A 22001-nucleotide genomic window follows, 5' to 3' on the forward strand; every position below is an offset into this window, starting at 1 on the left:
CTGGAGCACCGAAAAGAATCACCTCCTCTACTATCTAAACTACAGGAAAGCAAAGGCCTCCACAGGGAAAATCTGGAGAAATACTTAAAGGGGAAAAAGTTGACTGCGAGGTCTGGAAAGACTTTGGGCTTATTCCTTCATGGGGAGAACTGGTACAGACCCGGAATTGACATACAAGAGAAAAATCGCGACTGGAAATGTGGGAGTCGGTCTGCAAGAGGCAGTGATACACTGACCTGATTTGCTTTACAGGGCTCATCTTTTACCAGCTACTTCCTTCTAGCGTGCCACAGCATTCCCTCTAAGAGAGTTTTTGAACGAGGGGTGGAATCTGTGGGTAAAGTATAGAGATTTTCACTGCCAAACACCCAGTCCTGCCATATTCTCTGCTTCCTCCTGCTGAAATCCTTTTTGCCAATTTTCCTATCTAATCTGATCTTGTCCTGTCTAAACTCAGGACCTTCCAATGCCAACATGCAGCATCAGCTATCAAAACAGCTCCTTCCACTGCTGGCTGAATGGAAGCAGGAGGGGAGAACCACCAAGGTCTGTTATGATGGCAGGCCTTGCAGATAAGGCACACATAATCACCTCGGCTTTTCTTTAAGCACTAAGCAGTCTAAATCTTCTACCTTATTTATGTCGAGGGAGCTAGCAAAACATGGAAGCACCACCTTTGACTTGGGAGTTTTGCAAGAGTAACTGATAAGGTAACAGTCACAGAAATAAATTTTAAAATACTACAGTTTTCCTGACTGAGCTGGTTGTGAATGAACACCTTGCAGCAAACCAACTTGTATGAAAGAAAAAAAATACTCACATTTGTACAGCACTCAGGAAATGTCCTGGGAAATGAGAAGAAGCAAGAACTGAAGTTATTTCTTTGCTAAGTCAAAGTCACCGTTCCAGCCACCATTTCCAGAAACTATTAGCAATGAAATTTAAGGGAAAAAAAAAAAAAAACCTTGAACATTCAGTCAAATGATACAACTTTAATTTCTAAGAGGTGGTAAGTACTAAGAAACTGATCTAGTTGACAGGCAATTAATCCTCCTTGCATAGTACATTTATCTCCATGGGATATCAAGATTTACAACATTTCAGGAAAACTGGCACCTAAGTGAGCAAGCAACCTCAATCCTATACAAAAGTTACAGACAACCTATATGTGTCCAAGTTTTACTTTGTAATTTATGCAGAGAATGGCCTTTCCTTTGTCCCCATCTAGCCCACAGTACTGTATTCTCTCACTGCTTCTGTGTAGAAAACATAAAAGGCTGCAACCCACACTGATACAGTAATTCACAATAAATTGGCTCATTCTATTCAAACTTGGCCTTTCTGAGGTCAAATACCTCAAGGTACTTAGTTATGGACTTTATTTTTTCATGTAGGATGTGCACCTCACAATACTTGGGATTCCTTAATAAAGACTTTGTCCAGAGGATGTTCAATCCTTCCCTTGAGAAAGCTCAAGTTGAGGCTTCAGTTTCAGAAGTGCTCTTGACACTAATCTAAAATAAGCACTGAATCTTACAGGAAGCCAAAAATTTGTAACTTGCTTAACCAGCTTGCTAACAAGACAAGAGTAAAAACACTTCTTCATATAAAAAAAATTGAAAGTTACATTTTGCTGTATATGTTAGACATATCTACAATGGATTTTTTTTTTTCCTTTACAGAATGATAGCTGGAGAGGAGCATTGTACTTACATCATCATTAATCCATTTTTTCTAGTAACTTGTGTCCTGATTTTCAAAAGCACTGATTATCAAGCACATCCTAGGTACTGAATGGTAGCAGCAGGCACTCAAAACTGATGAAAACAACTATTGGTACTTGTTCTTTTGCTGCAAATGCACCATTTGAAAATAGTTCACTTGAAAATGGATAACTTCACCTTTTAGTGAAAATCACTCTTGTAGTGTTTTAGAATGTCTGAAATAACTGTTACCAGTATTTGCTTAATACACTATAGTGGATTACGATCAGAATTAATGCAAAAAAATCAAGTTTATGATAAATAAACTGTGGAAAATTTTATACAAGGCCGTAAATAAATAATTTGAACTTCAGTCTCAGTAAGAAGCAAAACAGTATGTCACATGACAATATCATCCTATCTAAACAATACAATCTTGCTATATTTTATTGCATAATAATTCAAGAGTAACATCTTAAGTAAAATATGTAAAGAAACAAAATCATTAGATTTACTTTCTTTAATATTCAACAACCAGTTCTTTGTACATAATCCAATTTAAAGATAATATAATTAGCACTTCCAGCATTAACAGTCTGTATTTACAATGAATGAGATGGGGTAGGTAATCTAAAGAGTATTCAAATCTGTATGAAACAAATCAAAATACGAAGATTTACAGTAGTAGGCTCAAAATCCAAGACTTTTCCATTAATGGAATGCAATTTAAAAAGGCTTTGTTGCCTTTATTACTTGTAAGGGTTCCTGAAATGGTTATTTAAACAGCTGAAATCTTCAGTAATGCCTTCATTATTTGTACATGACATTAAAAATTAATTCCAATACTTCTATTTTTAACTTGCTTGTAGACCAGTCTGACATCTGATGAAAGGATAACAAGGAAGTTTACTATATAATCCTAATTCCATATTCCTGAATGCAACGGTTGGAAGTAGATGATGTCAGTCCATTCCAAGGGTTATGTACACAAAACTTAGAAAATGTTCTTCACTCTTGCATAAAATGTGTACACAGTATCAGTGAGTGGGGGACTTCAAAGTTTTTACGGGCTGTTGCTGGCATGGACCTTTCTTGGTTGAAAATAAAATACCTTTCACTCTATTGTTCTGGTAGCAGTTTTACAAGTTAATCATCAATCCCTGGTGTTTCCCCCTGTTGTATTCTGGAGGCTATTCTAATGGCTTCTTCCAGAGACTGTTGTTCTCCAAGCTGAAACAAACACATTTAAACAGAAAGAAATCAAAACATTACACTTAGATAATAAATGCATCCAAAAAGATCTGAAAGCAAAGCTCTAGATACCAAACAGTACTTCAGCCCAAATAAGTGTGATCACTATAGTCACACCTCTCCTGGATGATAATATATACCAGCAGCTATCTAATCAGCATGACAATTAGCATAGCTGCTGATAGGAGATCACTCTGAGTTTATATGTAACCACCAAATACATGTGCTTCAAAGAACTGCTGCACGATAAACACACTTCATGACCCACAAAGTAGGTGATATTTTACTTGGCAGATATTACAAAGTTCAGACCCCACACAGAAGGCACAGTGGCAGTTGCATTTCATTTTATCACTGGTAAAGCAAACAAACATCTTCATTTTTCTTAACTCTCTTAACAGAAAGTCAGCTCTCTGGAACACCACATGACATTAATTTATAGAGTACATTTATTGCAGAATCCCAGCTGCATAAAAAAAGTTGTTATGATGACACTGCTTGATTCTCCAGTTAATTTAGAGAGGAAATTATCTGGTACTACCAGGGTAACCAACACTGAGTAAAAACAACTTGACACAATTTTGAGAGGGAATCCATGCAGTTTGATAATATGTTCATGGGAACACTGAAGACAACCTCAACCTCACAAAAAAAATGTAAAGCTGGCCATTACCTACTGGCTCAGAAGAAACACATATGAGAGTGTGAAAGCTAAAACCAAATTGTTTGGCATAATGGGACAATTTTAAGTATCACTTGTTATTTTGTCAGTCACTGCATATCACATTCTGGATCCACTCCAATCAAAACCTCTGTTTGCACCTCGTTAGGATTTCAATAGGACTATCAGGCTACTGGCTTTACCAGGACTTAGAAACCAAATGGATTAATTTGTTAGTATTGAAGTACAAGAGAAAAGCCAATCAAACCCTCAGAAATAATCAATAGTATTTTAATTTTAAAATCTCTCTCTTCTATTTGTGTATTTGAAGTTTAATTTACGTAAAGTGACTTAAGTTAATGCCCCATTGCTGGTAACAGAAGAGGGGCTTGTGCAGAGTGTGCCTGTTTTCCTTTCATTCAAAGGACCCTTTTAGCTACTTTTTTTCTTGCTCTCACGCAAAAATTGCTTTCTGACATGGCTTCTCTTACAGGCAGTTTTGATTACTGCCAACTTAGCTCAAAAGAGAAGAGTTCAGAATTCAGAGCTTCTCAACTTTCAACAGCATCTGACTTGCTACCTTCCATTTAACAAAGGGTAAAATAACAATCTCTTGTTTCTGCTTGAGGATATTAATACTGTTCCTTTCAATCTGAGCTCTTAAGAGCTCTTTCATACCTAAAAATTACCTTTTCCTGACAGTGTTTGAACAATGAGAGGAACTATTTACAGAGACTGTTTGTACTGTGCTGGTTTGGCACATTACAGAAGGTCACTATTTCCAGAGATTTCTGATTAATAAATCTTTCTATATAACTGTTTGCACTATTTTGCTATTAGCATTTCAGGGTTCAAACAACAAATTTGCTAATTTTATAAGTTCATACCAATTTATTAGTGTAAGTATGGATTTATATGTGTCAATCCTATATGTAAAGCTGAAGGATGAACAAAAGCACTTCACTGAAAACCTGTGAGTCCATGAATTACTTAGTTGACTTGAAGTTTGGACCTCCCCCAGCCTTCCTCTTTTTTCAGATTCTACAAGTAGATTTGGAAAACCAGATGCTGTTTATTGCTCTTCCTAACCCTATACATTATTTTAAATATGAGATAATTTAGTTGTGGGCTGTTTTTTTTTCAGGGAAACCAAGCTTATTCAAATAATTTTGCCACCTGACTAGGTAGCTTCTAATTCTAGAAGTAAGAAACACTCCAAAAAAACCACTTATCCCCATCTTACCTGTACTGCAATTTGTGTCCCATTGGATGTAGCCAACAATGTGACAGGTCTGGTTTCTGTAGTCACTAGATGGTGTCCGTGCTGCTGGTGTCCCATTTCTGAGGAGGCACTGTGAAACGCTGCTAAGTCTTGGGCCACAATGGCAACCTTCAGGACAAAGGGACACAATCACCTGCCTGGCACATCTGTTCCTGCTCCTCACCTCCTGCCACCACTGCCTTCACACTTACAGTCATAGCTGGGATCACTCATCAGCATAACTGTATTGTGCAAGAGAAAAGTTGCCATAATTGTGTTCTCCAAATTATCTACTGTCACCAACATGTTCTATGAAAAATCCTTTCCTTAGGATTTTTTCCTCCTGAGAAGGTGAGAGGCCTCAGGAACAAACTGTAAACAATTCTTATCTGCTGCTGTGGAATGCACCAGTAGGATCTGTGATTGGTCTCATCTGGTTGTTTCTAATTAATGACCAATCCCAGTCCAGCTGTCCAGACTGTTTCAGTCAGACACAAGCCTTTGTTATTCATTCCTTTTCTATTCTTAGCAAGTATTCTGGTGAAATCCTTTTTTCTATTCTTTTAGTACAGTTTTTAATATAATATATATCATAAAATAATAAACCAAGCCTTCTGAAACATAAAGTCAACTTTCTTGTCTCTTTCCTCATCCTAAGACCCCTGTGAACAACATCACAATCTACTAGCTCTTAAAACATAAATATCCTCAGGACTGCAGCAATTCAGTCAATGCACCTAGAGACCTGTGCTTATCTACACAGAGATTAGTTACTATCTTCATTTTCATGTAGTGCAATTTTAGAACAGTAGAATGAATTTTAACTTAAAGATCATATTTGTACTAAAAAATTAGCTGTTTCAGCTGTACATTAAGAACCAACCACAGATATAGACTTACACATATGTTTCATCTGCCAAATAAATTACAGTCCCATAATATTAACCAATGAAATTATAGTTCATACTGATTCTATACTTAGTTCTGTCACACATTTACTGTGTGACTTTGGGGAAAGAGCTTGGCATTTCTAGGTGTTATTTTACAGACACCTAAATGAATCATTGGTGCCCCTTGTTTTTAAAACATTTTAAAACATTGAAACCTGCTGATGTGCAGCACTGGGTAGAACACATCAGGCACTCAGGAAGGGAATGTGCTGGAAACTGCTGAGCTCATCTGCATCAATGCCAGGAGTCGGTGGCTCAGGGGCCCATCTGCCCCTCAGGGGACAGGAGCCAGGCGTGCAGGGCAGTGTCTCACCTGCTGTCCCTCGGTGCCCTCCGCAGTGACCATGGCCACCGAGTGCGTGCCGGCCGAGGAGATGACAGCGTCGTGGGCAGGGACTGTGATGGTGGTGCCATCTTGTGTCACCATGGTGATGGTGTTGCCGATGGCCTGCATGTCTGCCTGGGATATGTTCACCTGCAACACACAGCAGCTCCTGAGCAAAGGAAGGGGCTCGGTGCTGCTCAAGCCAGACCCTCATTCCATCTGCCTCACTGGCTGGGATCCAAGAGCTCGTGACTTTTCAGACACACTTACCTGCTCACAGAAAAGGATATGGCTCTCAGCAGTAGGAGGGCTTGCATGCCTAATCCCAGAGCCTTCAACTCCATGTTAATCAGAGTGTATCCCAAATAACAGCATAACACATTATCTATGCATGTGTCTCCCACAGAGGTCAATGGGATTTAAGGTTGTACCACCTGACATACTTTGATCTTGATGTAAATACCAAAGGGCCCTATGAGGGCTTAGAATTGAAGCCACAAATAAACAATCCATAACTAATTAATGATATAAATTACTGATGTCTCCAGTATAAATGCATTAAGGCATCAGATAATAATTTGATGTCTGATTTACAAGTTAATAAATCCCAGAACTGAAGTCAAGCTGAAAGATAATTTAAATGTGAGAATTCTGTGTCAAGGCTTCTGCAGGACTTCATTTTAGAGGGTAAAAATGTCAGTTACTTAGTATTACTGCAATTTCCAATGTCCTGGCAATATAACAGGCCCCTTGGATATTTTATTTCAGCCTGAATTCAGAATATACTTTCATATGTTACTGGTATTTCAGTTGCCCTCCCAGATGATACAGAAATTTTTTCCCCAAAAGCCTTCAATATACTGCCACAGTGAAACAAGAGAGTTGTGTTGAAATCCCCTTCCAAAGAAATTTCATATGTGTCATCGTTTGAGCCTGGAAAACTTAAAAATATGTATCCATCAAAAACCTTAAAAAAAAAACAGCCATAGGAATGTTCAAGTGGAAAATAGTATTAAAGGATTCCTTATCCTTTAGTTTATGTTAGAAACTGCCAACCAAACTGCTTGTGAAGGAAGCACCTGGACTGAAAAGACTTCCCACCCCTGAACCCCCCAAAGTGTGTGCAGAGAGGACAGTGAAGATGCCCATCAGATATTAACAGCATAATCTGGGAATTGTGAGCAACCTCAGAAGCAGGCTGTATGTATAGCAGTTGTTTGAACAGCCCTTTTCAGAGGAACAAAGATAACCAGGAGAGACCAATCCCCTAACTTTGTATTAGTACAGTTTCACATGTCAGAATTTGTGGCTTCACTTAGGTGTTCCACAGGAGGCACAACCCTGAACATATCCTGACACAGCTCCAAAGAAGCTTCTTTCCACCAACATTTATTCAGAATCCTGTGTCATTTCAGAGAGCCCATGGACAAGCTACAACCTGTGCCAGGTGACACTGCAGTTACTTACATGTTGGGTTCCATCCTGGGATATTAGTGCTACTTGTTGGCCTAATCCTGACTGAGTAACTGTAGCAACCTGTGCAGAAATGACATCTTCTCCCTCTACACCTGTCACATAGGTGATCTGGGAGCCTTTGAGCACATCTTCACCTTGACCTGTTGGACACAAAGAGGACAAGAGGTTACTTTTCCATACTCTGAATGCTTCCAGGAGAGCAAATGACAAGTCCCAGTCTTGTCTGAAGGTTTTAAACACTCCAACAGAAAAATTTAGTGTAAAGATGAGAAAAATAAAAGAAGGAAAGATACCAGAAGCAAGTCAGAAAGTCTTATTTTGGGAACATGGGGTATAATCTTCTAGCAATCAGTTTAAAGACACATAAATACTACATATACATTTCATTTGTAAGCAACTATTAAAATGTGATAAACATTTCTAATTTATTCATTAAATGTTAACCTTTCCATGCAAACACAACTGGATTTTTAAAAAAAGTTATTAATTAACAAACATACAGAAGAACATAGCGACATGCCTTTGTGTGAAGATTTGAGTAAATTCATTATCTTGATAAATGTTTAACCTCAGTAAATAAATGTTATCATTCCTTTAAGTAAAGGAATTAAGCTATAGTAAGTCTGCTTGAGGCATTCAGTGCAGTTTCCCACAAACATGGAGCATAACAACTTTGCTAACCAAAACAGTTTGTGTGGATATTTCTGATCTTCAGGCACATCCAAAAATCACAATTTGACAAGTGGTGTTTGTCCTTTCCCAGTATTTCCTTCAGTCTGATCCTTTATACTCACAGGATTCAATGCTCATGATACCTTGAGCAGCCCACTCTGTGGAGTACTGCAGCACAGCAGCTCCTTCTCATCTCTGCCTCTAGGACAGTTTACAGAAACTGCTCTGAACCACAGCAAAGCCAGCCCATATCACTGTACTGCAAAAACAGATTGTTTTTCTCAAGGCAGAGCCTTTACTCCCACCCAAAAGATTGACACCAGCCATGGTGTTATACATATATAAATACACTCTCATGTTTTTAGCAGGTTTGCTGAGACTGCAACTCACATTTCTCTCTTAACCCCATGACTGCTATAAATTAGTTTATTTTCCGGCCAATTACCATGCAATTGCTGCTTACAAGTTGCCTACCACCCTAAAAAGTCTTACAGAGAAATTAAGATATCTTTATTAAGTACTTTAACTTTTTATCTATGTTTTCATTTCCTTGGCAAAATCCCCCAGCAAATTCCATCCAGCTTTTTTTTTTCTTTCTTTCCCAACTAGAGATTCAAAGCCTGCAATTCTAACCTGGAGGTGGCTCAAAGAAAGCCTCTTGTTCTTCCTCAATGGGCTCAGTGTCGTTGTGTGCTGTCCGTTTGTGCATAGCAAGGGTAGAGATCTGCTTGTAGGTCTTCCCACAGTGATTGCAGTTGTAGGGTTTGGAATGAGTATGTACAACATGATGTTTGTATAAACTGGAATACTCTGTGAAACGTTTGTCACAGCCAGGAACTGTACACACATAGGGCTTCTCCCCTACGTGGGAAAACAAAAGGTATAAAGAGAATTTTATTCAGGATGCACAGGAAAAATTGCCAGCAAATGATATTTGGGGACAAACCTTCCTTGCCAACCATACTTTAATTTCAAAGGCAACAGAGAAGCTCAACCACACAAAGTTTATCAATGCAACATCTTATTGTCTTTAAGAATTAGTGCCAGTAAATTTGGCCCATTTTTCTCCCTATCATTCCATCTAAACCATCTTTCAGATGAAGGCAGAATGATACAGGCTGAAAGCTGCAATTTCAGTTTGTCATTGTACTGAGAATTTTGTTACTTTATTACTGAAGCCCCATAGTTTCCCTCAATGATCAGATATACTGATTGACTAGTATCACTTTTGAGTGTTGAAAGCTCTGAGGAAATCCACAGGAAGCACGTGTATAAGCAATTATGTTTTCATATAAAAAAAGCTTCCATTTAAAAATCAGCGGAACAAGTGTCCAAACTACATTGTAAGCTAAAAATATAAACTAAGATATAAAACATTGCTCTCTGAAGCTTGTCTGTGTTTCTATAACATACATAATGCTGCCAAGCTGATATGGCTATCACTGGCTTTTACACTTTAGAATCATCAAATTTGTGCTTATTATTTCGGCTCACCAAATAAGTATTCTGCTCACTAGATAAGGATTTTCACATCTAGTCTACAAAAAGGAAGTTTTGACCACAGTTCCAGCAGCAAGGAAAATACAGCTGGGATGAAAGGGTGACTCATAACAGTGAGCCAAAGTTAAGCTCAGACTTGTCCTTTACTGGTATTTATTTAAGAAACAGCTCACAAGGGAGGCAAGCCCCAGAATTATATTAAGGATTCAGCCCAATGCCCAGTTTAAAAAACTTTGTATCCAAACCAAAATGATTCTGCCTTGACAGCAAGGTGGGAAATCTAACTGCTTAAATATCCTCAGCTGAGGGGAGAGGAAGCCAAACAGAATTACCAAGCCAAGTCAGAGAAACATGACTGTACCCAATTACAACACACCAAAACATTGTTCACAAGGAGAATGACACAGCCTCTTCCAAGCAGATTCCACTTCAAAATACAATAAATCACTCATATACCTGTGTGTATTCTCACATGATTCTTATAATTAGTTGCACTGGCAAAAGCTCTCCCACATCCTGGCTCTGTACAGTAATAAGGCCTTTCGCCCGTGTGTGTCCTGATGTGAACCTTCCTAATGTTAGATGTTGTGAATGACCTGCCACATCCTTCAAAGGGACACTTAAAAGGCCTTTCACCTGAAAAAGAAGACAAGAAAAGGTGCACAGCAAAGGTTACAAAAGAATGAAAATCCTAAGTTACACTTAGACTTGAATGTAGGAACCTAAAGCTATTTAATTTTATCTGTGAGATCCTCAGTCAGAAATACCATGAACACACTCCTGTGGAGTGTTCTACTTCAGCCAAAATGAACAAAATTCAGGAAAGTCCTACAGTCTGTAAGCTAAATTATGAACCATTGAGATTAATACTTTAACATGTATAGAACAGACTCAGTTGCTTGGATTAGCTTGCACACTGCCCATAATCTAGCAACTGTTTAACAACCTCCCCAATTCATACATATATTATCCAAACCAAGTGTATCATTCCACTGACATTTGAAAATTGTTAATTCTTCAAATGAAAAAAATTACCTTCATGATTTAACATATAACCAGGATAAACATGGATTAGTAAAACTTGTTATAAAAAGCACTTTAACTTAAAAATGAACAAACTTTCTAAAGAGAAGCAGCCATGAAACTCAAGTTTCAAGCCCCCACAACAACTTACATCACTGCACCACAGCATTTCACTGTGAATAGCAGACAAGGACAACCAGTAATACTCCAATAACCCTGACCTTTCAGATCTATCAAAGCACACAGAGAAGGAGAGCAAGGGGGGGTTACATTTGGAGATGTTGGAGCCACTGATAGGATGTCCTGGGGTAATTTCCCACTTCTAGAGCCAAGTACATTCCAAGCACTGAGCTGCTTACCAAAGAGCAGAATCTGAGAGCAGGAGCAGAACACCACTACAGATACAACAGTAGGTCATTAGAAATAAAAGAACAAGTCCTGCTAGACAGTAATACCACGAAACTCCAAAGCAGTTTGCTCCTTGGCAGAGGAAACTACTATTCACTCCTTCGGGCAGCTGTTTTGGGAAGGTTTTCCAGCTTCCTGCCAAGGCAGTGTGTATTCCCGGTACACCTCAGTGTTGTGTTACCATGGCTCCACTAATCCTGGCTGCAGCCGGGACCCCAAACAGTCCCAAAGCAGCAGGGCTGCAGAGCCAGCCCCACCCAGCAACAGACCCTGCACTAGAAACCAGCACAGACCACTCTGAAACAAAGCCTGCAGGAATGTCACCAGACCGGTCCCTGGAGGGGCCTTTTCAAATTCTAATGTACTTCCTAGCAAAGTGACCTGTTTCCAGGTGACAGCCAATTCCAACTCTGCAAATGCAAAGCCTTGAGGCTCTACCCTCTGCAGCAGGAGGCACCATCCACAGCAGCTTTAGTGTGTCTGGGCAGATCATGGAGGAAGCCAAGGCAAGCATTTGATGGCACTGAAAGCAGGACTCTACTCAAAGAAGGGGAGAAGTCACTTCTGATTAAAACAGAAGAAAGTGAACAAAGTGCTGACCCTGACGTACCTCTTAAAGAAGGGAAAGGTTTCTGAGCCGTGGGAGGGAGGGGGAGAGCCCAGACCTGCCTCCTGCCCTGCTGCAGCTTGCACAAGGCAGTGTGCACGCTGCTCCATCCACCTGCACAAAGCTGGTGCTGCACTTCTCTCATTCTTGAGCTTCCTGGAAACTCATACATCTACAATGAGACACCTCTGGCCCTGGTCTGCTGGGAGATTATGATTCTATTACTCATATTGTTCAGGTGGGTAGGTTACATAGGGCTGGCTCAAATATTTTGTCTCAACTGCCAAACAGAGATTAAATTACCACACACCTTCTGTGGCCATAAAAAAGGAAAGAAAACAGTCCATAGATAAGAAACCTTTCAGTTCATAGTCTGTACTTGATGCAGTGCATATCAACAGTCCTCTTCTAGAGCTGAGATGACATGTGTTCATACTGATGTTTAAAAATCAAGATAGCACTAATCCCAAGAGAATCTTTTTGTGTATAGAAGTCCAAAAAAGCAGAAATATCTTAATGTAATCCTGAGTTTTTACATTTTTTATTGCCTATATTTACATCCCACCCCCCATATTATAAGTATTTTATATTTGAAAAAAATCCAAACCCCTACTTTTTATTTTTTCTTCTTGACTCACAAAGATTCAGACAGTTCAGTGGAAAAGCTTGTCACTGTTCTAGCAGGGACATAAATATATTTAATGGAATAGGTTAGCAAGTGATAGATTGTCCTTCCTACATTTAAGGGTTGTTTTTCTTGACGATCACAGGCACACATGAGACATTGTGCAATCTTCTTTACATGTCTGTGTATCCACAGAGTTTTGCAGAGTAGTGTGTGCTGTCTAGAATTTGTGGTTTGGCTTTCAATTGTAAGATTTTATTTTTTGTGCCTTTGCAAGTTTTAGTAGCCGTTGGTTTTCCATGACATTTTGGTTTTTCTGCTGGAAGAAGAGATGGGAAATGACGATAACAAGCTCAGAATATCAACTTTCATGGAGCTGGCATGCAAGTTATATTAAAGCACCAAAACTGAGGAACACTGAAGCCATTTCTAAAAGGCAAGACATTACTGAGGAAAAGTTCCTTGTGTTACAGCTGCAGATGAAGCTGTAAAGGCAATGAGTGACTCAGTGACAATGTAAGTGAGGCACTGCTAGAAGTTAGTGCATTTGCAATAGCAGTGGCAATGCTTTAGCACTTTTTCCAAGAAAAGCATGCTGGATTTCATGCTTACCGTGCTGAAATGCTGCTGAGCTCACTGGGCTTCAGAAAGAGAATATACACAGGCTGATTTTGTCAGTGTACAGTCACAGAATGAGGAAAGAGAAAGAGCTAAAGATCCACCGAGGTGAATGACCAAAGCTGTGTGCTGACAGTACCTGTGTGGGTCCGAATGTGCTTCTGCAGGTCTCCAGAAGTCTTGAAGGACTTGGTGCAGTTCTCCTCGGTGCAGCGATAGGGCTTCTCGCCGGTGTGCGTGCGCACGTGGCTCTTCAGCCCGTACCCTGCACGGGCGGCACAAAGGGTCAGCACAACCTCAGGACACTCATCAACCATCACCAGCAAAAGCTGGGCTTGCTATTCCAGACAGCAATGTCAATGAGTCACATTTACTCTTTCATTCTTTGCAAGCTCTTCATTCTACCCTACAGAGCAGCAGAAGTCTAAGTAATGGTTTAAAAATTCTTTGTTTTGTTTTTTTTTTTTTTTTTTAATTTATTTCCATAATTATTCTCCTTCCCTTCAGAAGGATAAACTGCAATTATGTGGACAAATATTTATTCTGCCTTCTGAAGAAGCCATATGCTGTGCATTACATGGAGTTTTTACCTTTACCACTACTGTCATCACAATGACATTTGATTATTTGCTCACAGGAAAAGCAATAACCACAAACTAAGTCAGCAGTAAAATCACATATACAGGTGCTAACCAAGAGCAGTCATAGACACTCATTCTCTTTAAGATTATTTTTAGGAACTCATCATCATAAAAAACTCCACCACTCTGAAGTGAACTTTGGATCAGGCCCTCTATAATTTATTTTTCAATGAGCATTTAACCAAAATTTTCCTTTTAGCACATCACTGAAAAGATAATGACTAAAGAAGCCTGAAACAGCCATTTAGAAAATGAATCTGAATTTCACTTTTCACTTGTATTCACAAGTGATGTATAAATTTGTACAAAATAAAGTCTGTAAGAAAATGACATCTACTTTAATTTCAGTGAGTTCTCCCCAGAACAGCTGGAATTTCTGTTCTTGATGTTTTTAAAAGCATGAAGCATGGTAACCAAGCTGAGCAATAATTCACATTTATATCTAAAATAAACTCAATTTCATGACCTAACCCAGGAGAGTTCTTAACATTTAAACCAAAGACTACTCAGTACTTAAAGTGAACTTTGTCCAAGGCAAGGATTGTTGAACTACAATAGTACAATGGCTCTGATCAAAAATACAGTATTTATACACAAACAGCTGTTTATAGCCATACACCAGTGTGTTGCAAAGGAAGAGAGTATTTAATTACATAGTTTTGAAATTTCTTTACAAACACTATGCAATTAAACTTAGGTGCAGCCCTTTAAAAGTGTGGTTGTTTCCCTTTTGACTTTTTGCATCAGTATTTATTTTGCTTGTTTCTATTCAAAGCAAGTGTATCAAATGTGTTAGATCAGATGAAGTTATTTTAAAAATACCTTATTAGAAAAACAGAGACAAACTTTTCTAAGCATGACACTAATTTACATTCCAAGTAAAAGAATAAAATTTGAAACAAGTTTTGCTCTTCCACTTTCTTCTATGTTTCATTCCTCATAATTGCATTTTGCACAATCAAATCCCATCTCAGGGAGAGAATCACTTATGAGCAGAGTAATCTGTACAAATGGAGAGTTCACTTCATGACAGATGTCACTCTGATACAAATTCAATAAAGAACACTTAAACCAGCATCTTCTCTCAAAGTTCCTTTCATATTTAGACCAGAAGACCAGGAATCTGCCCCTAGCCTACAGGTTCAGCTTTCTATTATCACCTCATTTAACTTTTGCTATTAGTTTAATGGTAAGAAAGGCCTATTTTTAACATTAATTTGACTGTAGATGACAGGTGAAGAGTGAGGGAAGTGTTGAGTGCTTCACCTCCTCAGTAAGAGTTAAATCCTCTGTCCTTTCTATTGCCACACTAGCTGAAAAGGTGACTTTTTTCCAGTTGTCCCAACCAACCCAGCAGTTAAAAAAGGCAATATTAAGAATTTACTTTATTCACAGACAGACACAAACACTAACAAGCAGGAGGAGCTAGTCTGCACAAGATTACCTGTTGCAAAGGCTTTGCCACATCCAGGATGTTCACACTGGTATGGTCTGTCTCCTGTGTGAGACCTTTCGTGCACCTGTTGACATCCAATACAGTGACTTAATGAAATGCTGTATCTGGTTACTTCAGCACAGAAACAGTTTATTCTCAAAGCCAACATATTTGACTTATCTTACTAAGATTCACACTGAAGTGTCTGTTTATGTCAGTGATGAAAAAAAATAATGAAATATGGTAACAACATTGTCCCTAAAACTAAAGATGTCTCTTTGCAAGGTCTAACCTGATCCAGCCAGTCAGTTAGGCACAAAACACTTCTGTAAATACAGGCAGAGCTGCCATCATGCACTACATTAAAGACAGGAGGTAAATATGCCTCAGAGCTCACTCTCTATCTGATTTTTGACTCCACTGAATGCTTCCAATGATGCTCTTCTATTGCATGAAACCTCTACAGCAAGGACATCATTTTAGCAAGTGACTCCTAAAGCCAGCCACTCACTGACTCCTGTGGTCAGAGGCAAAGCAGCACTGTGACCAGGTTACCTCCTCAGCAAGGGATTGTGCCAGCCTCAGCTGCAATGTGAGCAGCCCTATACCATTCACCATTTCAGTAATTCCTTCACTTAATTTAAAATAAGGAAGAGAATTAAGAAGTTGCCATCTGTGAAGAAAAGATGTTCCAGATTTTCACTCTGAATATTAATTTTGAAGAGTCTTGTTTTGTACTGTGATGGTGAAATATTTCAAAACTTGGAATATTTGCATGATCATGCATAGGTGTAAAGCTGGTAAAGCAAATGCTGGATTCCAGAATTTCTGTGACACTGCTGGTGGAAACAACCTCACCATGCTGGCAATAGAGCAGCTGAACATGATCCCAGGACACTAAGTAAATCAGCTGAGCACCACAATTACTGTAAAATCAATCCAATAAACAAAATTTGACAAAACAGCCCCATTGCAACTGGCTCCCTCTCAATTGCTATTACTTTTAACCACATAATCTTTCAAAAAAAATCATATTTACAAAGCAGCAATACACATTTTACATCTCATCACCTTAAGATGGTGAGCTGTTGTGTACAGTTTTCCACAGCCATCATAATCACAGCGAAAGGCTTTCTCTCCAGTCTGCTGAGATTTTGCTGCCACTCTTGTTCCATGTCCTTGCAAGACAATCTTAAGTGAAAGAGAAAAAAAAAATTTAAAAACCCCAACCACATACTATAAAAAGAACAACCAAAAGGGGTCAGAGAAGTTACACACTTTATTTTGCTATCAAGTCAGAGCTGATTTTGACAGGTTTCTTTTGCTTCTCTTTGCTTTGCTATGCCATGTATTTCTGAGCCCTCAATAAATAAACTAAAAATAAATAACTGAAAATCATTATGGAAACTGTAAAACATTACTTGTACCTAGCAAATTTAAAAGCTTGCATTAATTAGTCCAATAACAAAGACAAATTATTTTAAATATAAGCACAGTGGTAAAATGCCCAAATTAGTAGACAGACAAGTCATAGGTGCTAGATCTGTTCCTAAGGGAAATTAGTTCTAAATCAGACCACCTTCTAATAGAAGTTCATGGAAAGGCCAAACAATAGTTCCATGTCCTTAGAATGAGCACTTTTTGAAAATGAAGGAAAGCATTTTGTACTTGCTCTGCCATGCATGTATTTTGATCAAGCTAATTGGAGCATTGTGAGCTAGGTTCTGCTCTCCCTTGTGACAAGAGGAAAATAAACAGCACAGCTTCAGGAGGCACCTGAAACCCCTTGTACAGGCTCCTTCCTACACTGACATGCAAGAAACATGAGAAAACCTGACATTGATACAGACAGAACACAGAGGCAGCAGCCCAAACATCAGCACTTGCACACAACTCTGTGCAAAGCAATCCAGACTGTTTTACATGGTCTGTCCTTTCCAGTCACCTCCCTTTTGTTACAGATCCAATTCTATTCCCAACTGTCAAAAGAACATTTCACAGGATGGATGAGGAGACAATACTCTCAGCAGCAAACAGTGCCAGCTGCAGCAGGTTGCTCACAGCCATATCCAAATGGGTTCTGAGTATCTCTAAGGATGGAGACTCCTAAAGTCTGCTCCCAACATTCACATTCCCAGCTAATTCCTTTGACAACTGAGGCTCTGCAAAGCGGCTCCCTTTGCTCAGTAGCCTGCTCAGACTGCCCCTTGCCATCCCTGAACTCCAGACTGCTCCTCATGTGCCCTCTGTGATGCCCTTCTGCAGATACTGAGGATGTTAAAATTCCCCATGAGGATGTGGGCCTGTGGACACCAGGCTTGCTCCACTTGTCTGGAGAAGGCTTCATTTTCCTCCTGATCATGACCTTGTGGCACCCCACTGGGCTGAGCCATCTCCCATGTGCAGTCACTGGAAGGGCAGTTCTTGCTGTTCTCCTTCCCCAGTTGGCCCTTTTAAAGAGCCTGCATCCATCACCACAGCACTTCAGGCATCTGACCCTCCCAGCACAGCTCCCTACACCAGGGAGACTCCAGCCCTGCAACAGCACACACCTTTATTTCCTCTTTCAGAGAAATCACAGATTTGACTGCCAACACCTTTCCTACAGATTCTTCAGAGAAGATGGGATAACCTGTTATGTTCAGACTGTTTGTAAGACTAAAGGAGCAAAGTTCAATACAGAATTTTTAATCAACTGAAATGTTCAACTCCATCACTTCAGAAAATCTCTGGAACCACAGAGAAAAACAACCTTCTGCATCAAGATACTATTACTGACACTATTGTTTAACCTGTGACAGCATGAATCACAGAAATCACCTCAATACATTAAGAATCATGAAGAACACGCTTGGTTGAGCACCTGCATTAAGGCACTAATTTTTTTTTTGTAACCTGCTACTATTTCTTTGTTGTTCCATATAAAAATATTAATATAAAAATATGTGGAAACTTGCTAAGTTCTGCCATAAAGCTCAAGTATGCCAAAGTTGAAAAGAAAATGAAAACAATTCTGTAATGTGCTGATATCTGCAAGGAAATAACCAGCCATAATCCTACCAATGTTAAGATGGATTCAAAAACTGGGGAGGAAGCACCTTTCTAATAATGTGGAACTTACTGAGAGGAACTGTGTACTTCAAATACTTTTAAATAGAATGAATAAATAAATAGAATTTAAACCCCTTTATTTTTAGGAGATCTTAAATACATCCTGATCTCAGAGAGGTAACACAGGAGAAAAACAAAGATCTTGGATCAGATTTTTCTACTGCACACATAAAAGCAGAATCATATAACCAAGGTGTGTATTATGAGCAGATGGGTATGACAGGTTTGAAAGGAAATAGTGAGATATCCATTTGGGCACACAGAGTCTTTTGTTTTCCCATGAAGAAATCACAAAGGGGTTTTATGCTTTTTTTCTTTGCTGGAACACCTAACTAAACCACATGCAAGTCTGAGTGACTGCTTAGCAGTGTGACATCTGTTCTGTTCCCTGTGGACTTAAAAAGTTTATAAATAGACACCTATTTAATTCTACATCTAAATATGAGACTATTTTATAAATTATATATTAATACATATGAATACAGAATGAGTTACAAGTAGGTATCTACTGAAATCAAGATATAAGAATGATTTCTATTTTCATACAGAACTGATAGCTGTGGGCCCCTTCAACTGAAGGGTAGGAGGCTTAGTCTCAAATTCTGACCCTTATAAGGTTGTAGTCACCTTATAAGGGTCAGAATTTGAGACTAAGCCTCACTACCTTTTTGAAATATCAGATCTTGTTTTGTTTGGAACACGCAGTGCTCCATAGATTGGCACATTTCCATATTGCACATATGTTGCCATATATGTATAAGATAAAACCATGTCCACATTCAGTTTGCTTTGGGGCTGAAGCCAAAATCAATATTTAGGTGGATACTGATTACAAGTAATTTTGCTTAACAGGCTCTTAATTCAGGTAAAACTAACAAAGCTTTTATCTTACTCTTCCTTGAATTTTGCCTTTCATTGGAGCTGTATCTATTCCAGCCTACAAGTGCAAACTCTCTAAATTTCTTAATTTCATTTTCAGGAATGTGGTCCAATACAGTAAATAATGCAAGTATTAGTTACTCTCTCCTTCCACAGTCATGCCACACAGGCACAAGTGAAGTGTCTGCAGCTTTAAATATTATGGATCTAACTTGTAAAAAATTAAAAATAGAAAATTTGAGCAAACTGTGAGAGGTGAGCCTATAATTATTCCTTTCACACATGATGTATTTTGAACTTGGAAGAAGACATTTTTCCTCCTTGTCTACTTCATTTTTTCTTAAATTAAGCAAAAAGGAGAAAGAAGCCCCAGAGAAGCCCCATTCCCAATGCAATGACTTTTCCATTTTTAATTTTGTCATCTGAACATGTGAGGATATAGAGGTTTAAGTACTACTTTAGTTGTATATTTGAAGCCCAGGATACATTTTTCTTTATCTTTTCCTTTAATGAAATACATTATAATGCCAAATACCATTCTCCTTACATAATTTTATGGATCCTAAGGAAAAAAGCTTGAGAAAACTTAGTAACTTGCACCTGTATTTCCATTACCCTTTGAAAGTTTACATTAATCTTTTAACATGTAAAGGTTTTTACATTTCTGTGTACTAACAATATGGATTCAGAGGAAGAAATTGAAGTCTTTTTCTGTTCTTTAAGCATTCTCTAGGAGCAATACTCTTAACTACTGATTCCTTATAAAATCTGCTGTAAAGGTCAGGGACCCTAACAAGGCAAGTGGAATCAAAATAAGTCATTAAAGAGAGAACAGTTCCAGACCTGTGCCTGAAATGGTCTCTCCTAGAAGAAATTTAATAACTGAGACAGCATTTTTCTGCTTTAAATACTATCAAAAGTCAGCTCCTTCTCTGAAAGAACTTCTGAAATACTTACACTCTTACTGAACAAATACTCAGGTCAGCTAGAAAACTCTTAGAAAGCCAACATAACTTTTAATTACCTTTTAACAGGAAACCCTCCAGACAATAGTAAGTATAAGAAGATCTTTTACAACTCTTGGGACATGATCTTGTATAGAGTGAGATACTATAATCTCTCTGTATAGTTTGAAATCTACAACTTCTGAAGGGTAGAAGCAAACCATAGGTCATGGCTACAGGGCTCTCTATCATGCACCTTGCTGGGCAGAAAAGACAAAAGAAATCAATATATTTAATTATTTTGTATTAAGCACATACCTGCATTTTTTTATCTTGTTCATTTTCGCCTATAATTCCTGTGCTACTAACACTGTCATTTCCATCAATAGACACCTGAAAAACAAAGTTGAAATGGGAAAAACATTTACACCAGTTATTTTCATTCATCTGAGAAACAGAGGGTTACAGACACTTCCTGGGTTTATTATTTCACAGCTCTCTAGCTCCCTCTTGGAACATGGTTATCCCATAGTACATGAACTTACACAAAAATCACCACTTGCAGCACCTGCATTACACACAACAGACCAAGTGAGCACAGCAAAGTTGTTTTATAACAGGCTAGGAAAGACTGCAAGAACCAAGGATGTTAAATTAACAGACTGACAAAAGTATTACAATAAATAAATATATTTAACGATACTGAGTTCTGACAAAAACCAGAAAACCCAAACATTTACTTATTTTATAATAAAGATATCTCTCTGACTCCTTGTACTTGTTTCAAACAGCACAGCTGCTTTTTGAATCAAAATACCTAAGACAATGTGTTACATCTCAATTTGAACTAATCAAATTACAACTAAGCAAGCACTTGGGTATTGCTACACAGGTTTGTTTTTAAAGACAGTCTCCAGGAGGAGAAAGGTATTGCTGTTTCCAAGGAGCTCATAAAAATATTTGAAAGACTGTTTGATGTTAATGTGAAATTTTAATTTAAATAAAAATGTAATTACCCAGTTTAAACAAACACCCCAAACTCTCTCACAAGCAGCAGTTCAAAGAACAGCATGATACTGGTCACTATATAGAAATTAAAGTATACTTTGCATAGTTTCCCATCCCTAAATTGTCTCTGTATTAACCACAGGCATTCACAATACTGTCTGCCTCCATTATATTCAAGGCTGAGACTGATGCACCTAAGCCTAGTCTAAGTGATTTTATTCTTCTCTAAAGCAGTCTGGCAGGAACCCTCCCTCCCAAGAGCCACAGCAGGCCCCTGAGATCACTGGGGACTGTGTGAAGCACCTTGCCCACACACAGCACCAGCCCCCAGCAGTTTGCTTGGAGACTGGCAGGAACTCATCCCATGAGAGGTTTTCACACACTCTCTCTACATTAGACAATTTACTTTTGGGAACTTTGAGCTACAACAGTAATAAGGAAAGTGCCCAAGCAGAGGCAAATTTACATTACAAAAAGATTGAAAAGAATGTCAGAAAGCAGGTAGTTTTGGGGTGGTTTTTTTTTCAGAGGGGAAACAATAGTTATTTTGGGACCTTCCCCCCTCAGAATTTTTAAGGGAAGAGGGGAGAACCTGCTCAGAAAGGAGACTTGAATTACTTCATCCTGAACCTCCTGTTGCTGGTAGAGAGAAGAACTGCTGGCATGAAATTAGAACTTGATCAACTATTGGAAACAAATGATCCCAAGAGAAGGTGTGTGCATGTGTTGAGGCATGCACAAATGCCAGTTACTGTGCTCTGCCAGCAGCTGGGATGGCACAGGGAAGCAGCTTATGGAAGGCAAGGATGTGTTGCAACCTCTTCACCATTTCATCACCTATTCTCACTTCACTGACTGCAATGACCTTTTCTCCTTGCTTGCTTTGGGAGGATGGTGGCATTG

At 38.7% G+C, this 22001-nt stretch overlaps 1 protein-coding gene across 2 annotated transcripts in view; it reads right to left on the reverse strand.

Moving 5' to 3' along the window:
• Positions 1-977: 977 nt before the first annotated feature.
• ZNF143 (zinc finger protein 143) overlaps positions 978-22001 on the reverse strand; it is a 38393-nt gene continuing 17369 nt past the window's right edge. For both annotated transcript variants that reach the window (XM_030240103.2, XM_030240102.2), the window contains exons 7-16: positions 20409-20483; positions 16228-16347; positions 15166-15241; positions 13220-13345; positions 10256-10435; positions 8933-9160; positions 7619-7767; positions 6140-6301; positions 4859-5005; positions 978-2933 (exon numbers count right to left, since the gene is read on the reverse strand). In XM_030240103.2, coding sequence (XP_030095963.2) covers positions 2850-2933; positions 4859-5005; positions 6140-6301; positions 7619-7767; positions 8933-9160; positions 10256-10435; positions 13220-13345; positions 15166-15241; positions 16228-16347; positions 20409-20483 — 1347 coding nt within the window. In that variant the 3' untranslated portion in view covers positions 978-2849. The remainder of the gene's footprint in view (positions 2934-4858; positions 5006-6139; positions 6302-7618; positions 7768-8932; positions 9161-10255; positions 10436-13219; positions 13346-15165; positions 15242-16227; positions 16348-20408; positions 20484-22001) is intronic.

The sequence above is a fragment of the Serinus canaria genome, chromosome 5 (genome assembly GCF_022539315.1).
Source record: "Serinus canaria isolate serCan28SL12 chromosome 5, serCan2020, whole genome shotgun sequence".
NCBI lineage: Eukaryota > Metazoa > Chordata > Aves > Passeriformes > Fringillidae > Serinus > Serinus canaria.